This window comes from Octopus bimaculoides, chromosome 19 (genome assembly GCF_001194135.2).
Source record: "Octopus bimaculoides isolate UCB-OBI-ISO-001 chromosome 19, ASM119413v2, whole genome shotgun sequence".
Classification (NCBI taxonomy): Eukaryota; Metazoa; Mollusca; class Cephalopoda; order Octopoda; family Octopodidae; genus Octopus; species Octopus bimaculoides.
The window spans coordinates 41,904,793-41,909,886 of record NC_068999.1 but is presented as its reverse complement, the minus strand read 5'-3'; the positions used below and the strand labels follow the sequence as shown (position 1 = coordinate 41,909,886).

Below are 5,094 nucleotides of genomic sequence, written 5' to 3'. Positions count from 1 at the left end.
GGGCCCTTCTAAAGCGGTACGCCAGTTCGCCTCTAGGGGTGGTGTCGACGAACATGACGCTTTGGTACTTGTGGCTATTGTACCATGAGCTTGCCTTCCCTATTTTCTTCTTAGTTCTTTCTATGGTGTTCCATGATTTGCTCCTATAGAGTGGGCAAATCCCATTCCTATCGTTGCGTTTGATTGTTTCAAACTTCTTCATAGCTCCTTTGTAAACCCTGATCCTTTCTTTATGGCTGTAACCCGAGAACTGCATGCGGTGGACGAAATCGAAAACACAAAAAAACACAGAAAAAAATCTTCTTTTGCAAGGGAAATTATTCTAAGTTCTAGTTTCTGAAGTTACCTCCCTTCCATAAATCTTCTTTATATATTTTTTTTAATTTTGAATGCGATTCAGGTCAGCAACGGACGTATTCTTCTATAAAACAAGTTTTGATAAAAATAAACATCAGTGATACTAACATTGAATATATCGTCCGTATTCCTCCTCTCCACAGACGTAGGCCCTCGAGACAATATAGATATCATTTGGCAGAATCGTTAGAAGGTCGGAAAAATTGATCTGGCTTTTTACGTTAATGAGTTCGAATCCGGTCAAGTGAACTTAACCTTTCATCTCTCTTGGGTTGATAAAATAAGTACTAATCAAATATTGAGATCGATGTAATCGCCGAAACTATCTCCTAAAACTACAGGCTTTATACCAAAATTTGAATCCGTTAATATTATTGATAATAATAATAATAATAATCCTCAGTACATAACTGGTACTTATTTCATCAACCTCTGGAAAGATGAAAGGCAAAGTCGACCTCAGCAGTATTTGAACTCGGGACAGACAAGACGGACCAAAATGCCACTGAGGAATTTTTCCTAGCATGCTAATGATTCTGCCAGCTTTCGACTTTAATGATGATAACGACAACAATAATAATGTCACATCACAGAAACTGGATCAATGAATTCGTTGCCAGTCAATAAATTCAACGAATTCCTCATGCCCCACCACCACCACCACCAACCTCCACCCTAAATCATAGTCTGTGTGTGTGTGTGTGTGTGTGTGTGTGTAAGGTGAACGTCACAAAGAGATTTTCTATGCAGCATATTGAAAAGTTTTGTATATGACATATAAAGACCTATTATTGTATCAAATAAAACAGGAAGAGGGAGGATGATATCTATATATCACCAGTAAATCATAACTGCAAAAGAAAAGTGTATATATATATACATAGATAGATAGATAGGTGTTTATAGATATATATATGTATATATATTTCTTCATTGCCCACAGGGGGCTAAACACAGAGGGGACAAACAAAGGGATTAAGTCGATTACATCGACCCAAGTGCATAACTGGTACTTATTTAATCGACCCTGAAAGGATGAAAAGCAAAGTGTACCTTGACGGAATTTGAACTCAGAACATAACGGCAGCCGAAATACTGCTTGCTGTTTCCACTATAAGATGTGGTGGACTCAGAGTTGGATGCCTGAGTAAGCCTCATCAGAGCCTCAAACATGAAGTGCAATTTATTTGAGAAAACAAATATATTTAAGCATACACTGGTAATGCAGCCACCAGTGTAATATCAACATGATGAATGGATGGATGGTGTGGAAAAACGTGTGATAAACTCTAGATACAGTCGTACATCATAAATCACTTGTAACAGTCGTACATTGTGTATGACTGTATACACAGGAAATACTATAGACACACATCTATGGTACTGTGATTATTAAGCTGTATGACATAGAGAATAAAGAGACGGTTTGGGGGATGGGTAGGGTCATAGGTGGAAGCCAAAGACAATGAGGGGATTATAAAGGTAGACAGAAACAGCTTTTGTTTTGTTGCCTTAGGGTAGGGGACTGACTGAAGAGAGAAGGGAAGTGCTGTACCAGTTGTTGTTGTTGTTGTTGTTGCTGCTGGAGCCTTGGGAACTACAAATATGAAGCTTAGATACTGGGGTGATAAGATGGGAGTAAATATAGAGAGAGAGCATCTCGATGAAACAGTGTTGCTTGGAACTGTAAGAATCCTCTGCAGAGATCTTGAAACCTCGATGAAGACTGCAACCGTAGTCGGTTGGTTGTGGGCAGTTAACACTTTGTTACATTACCCAGCAAAACTGTTGTTGTAGTAGTAGTTTCAAATTGTGGCACAAGGCCAGCAATTTGGGTGGAGGGGTTAAGTCAATTACATTGACCCCAGCGTTGTACTGGTACTTATTTTATCGACCCCGAAAGGATGAAAGGCAAAGTCGATCTCTGCGGAATTTGAACTCAGAACATAAGGATGGACGAAATACCACTAAGCATTTTGCCCAGCATACTTACGACTCTGCCAGCTCACTGCCTTAATAATAATAATGTTGATAATAATAATAACAATAAGAATAAGAAGAAGAAAATTTGAAGAAAGAAGGAAAAAGACAACATAATAATAATAATAATAATAATAATAATGAGTGCCTAATAATTGACGCAGCAGTGCCAGGAGGTCAACATATCATCATGAAAGAAAGAGAAAAAGTTGATAAATATGGAGACCTGAGAATTGAGAACGCTAAGATGTGGCAGCTACAAGGGTCAAACATAAAGGTTATCCCTATTGTCATCAGAGCATTGGGTTCAATACCACCCAATCTGATAAAAACATCTGAAAACCTTAGAGATACCCTACAACCTAGATGTATTGGAGAAGTCAACATTACTTAGAACTGCACAAATATTACGAATATTACGTAAAGTACTGTCGGTCTGAGGGTCTACCCCTGTAGACACAATATCTTCAATCAACAACCTTACGATATTGTATTCTGTGCGAAGTCTATAATAATAATAATAATAATAATAATAATAATAGCAATGATAATAATGATTTCTTTAATTTGATTCCTCTACTGTTTAAATAATAATGAAGGGGGAAAAACGTTTTTTTTTTTTATATTGCTTCAAGGATAACAAATGAGAGGATATTAGAGGGACCAACTATGAAATGGTGGGGTGGGGGTTGAAATAAGAGTTTCACATCAAGGGTGTAAAAGAAAAAAGAAGAAAAAAAAGCTGTTACTGAAAAACAACAACAAAAACAACTATAAAAAAACATTTAATAATTATGATAACACGTTTATAGAGGAATACAAAAGAGAATTTGTTTGACGGCTTAACCTAATAATATTCTAACACCACCCAAATGCTGTCTCATGAATTTCTGCTGTTGTTGTTGTTGTGGTGGTGGTGGTTGTTACATCTACATTGTCAACCTAACAGAAACTGCAGCCAAATCTTCCTCAAATTACACACCCTACTGACAACAACAAAAATTATAATAAAAAAAGTTATTTGTTGTTAATATACATTTCTTTACCGCCATTGTTGACGTTCCTTTTTGTTCTTTTAGGTGACTGGAAGATTTCTGTCCTCTACGATGAAGACCATATCAGTGGCAGCCCTTTCAATATCAATGTCTTTGACCCTTCTCAAGTGGAGATATATGGCCTGGAAGGTGGCACTGTTGGAAAAGAACTTAGTTTTAAAGGTAAATGTAGTTCTATATACAAAACAAGTGGTGCTGTGTCTATAATTCCCCATACTTCACCATCCACCCCCTTACACATGCACCACTACTAAATTTCAGAATGCTTTTGAGACTTAGCAAACAATTACATTTCTACTATAGCCTCGAACCGACCAAAGCCTTGTAAGTGGATTTCATAGATGGGAACTGAAAGAAGCCTGTCGTGTGTGTGTTTGTGTCCCCACCCAACATCATTTGACAACTGATGCTGGTGTGCTTACATCCCTGTAACTTAGTGGTTTGGCAAAAGAGACCAATAGAATAAGTACCAGGCTTACAAAGAATAAGTCGTGGGGTCAATTTCTTTGACTAAAGGTGGTGCACCAGCATGGGCGCAGTCAAATGACTGAAACAAGTAAAAGAATAAAAGAAAGATGGCAAGTGTTCTCTTGACACTGGTGTGGCTGCGTGGTTAAGGAGTTTGCTTCCAAACCACATGGTTCCTGGTTCAGTCCCACTGCATGGAACCTCAGACAAATGGATTTTTTTTTTTTTTTACCATAGCTCTAGACTGACCAAATCGTTGCTTTTGTCCCCTTATCTTGAAAGCTCATGATTTATGCAAATGAGTGTCGTTCATTTCCAGTAGTCTGTGAAAACATGTCTGGCCATGGAGAAATCTTACTTTGCTTGGAAGCAGGTGAAGATTGATAAGAGGAAGGGCAGCAGACCCTAAAAACCAAAACCTGCCTCAATAAACTCCATCTGACTCCTGCAAGTGTGGAAAAGTAGACATTAAACTACAATGATATCACACACACACACACACACACACACACACTGTATAAAGTGTAATTTATCACAACTGTCTGACGAGCAGGAATATTGAAACCCTGAGTAACAGTTTCTGTAATAATTTTGCAGTTTTACTAAAAGTACATATATATATATATACATATATATATACATACATACATACATACATACAAACATATATAGGGAGAATTCACAAAAAAACAAGACGAAGACAGGTGGTGTAGAAAACCAAACAAAAGGACTGATTAATACGTGTGAGTGTATGTGTATATATGTGTGTGTGTGTGTGTGTATATGCATATATGTGTGCATGTGTATATACATGCGTGTGTATGTGTGTGTGTGTGTATGTATATGTACATGTATGTTTGTATATATATATATATATATATATGTATGTTAATTCAATAGAAACAATTGTAAGTTTTACAAGGTGAGATCTACAATATAAAGATATGATTTTCTCTATACGTACTTTTTGTTACACACACACATGCACACACATACACACACACACACAGAGTCTTAGGGGAAAGCTTGTAACTTAGTCACTAGTTGTTGTCAGGTTAAATACCTTAACAGCATTTTTGTTTTATGAGCGTGTAGGGGGAAGGGATTGTTACTGTTGTTGTTTGGCTGAAACATTATCCCCATCTCTACCACCACCCCTTCTCTTTTCCTTCATGTTTCACACATACCAATGTTGACCTCCAACTACTTCTCTATCTCTCTCTCTCATACACAC

The 5,094-nt window shown here is 37.3% G+C and overlaps 1 protein-coding gene across 1 annotated transcript in view; it reads left to right on the top strand.

Moving 5' to 3' along the window:
* LOC106873036 (filamin-B) overlaps positions 1–5,094 on the top strand; it is a 164,815-nt gene that overhangs the window by 57,854 nt on the left and 101,867 nt on the right. The window contains exon 8 of the mRNA XM_052974705.1: positions 3,287–3,554. Within this exon, the coding sequence (XP_052830665.1) occupies positions 3,287–3,554 (268 nt within the window). The remainder of the gene's footprint in view (positions 1–3,286; positions 3,555–5,094) is intronic.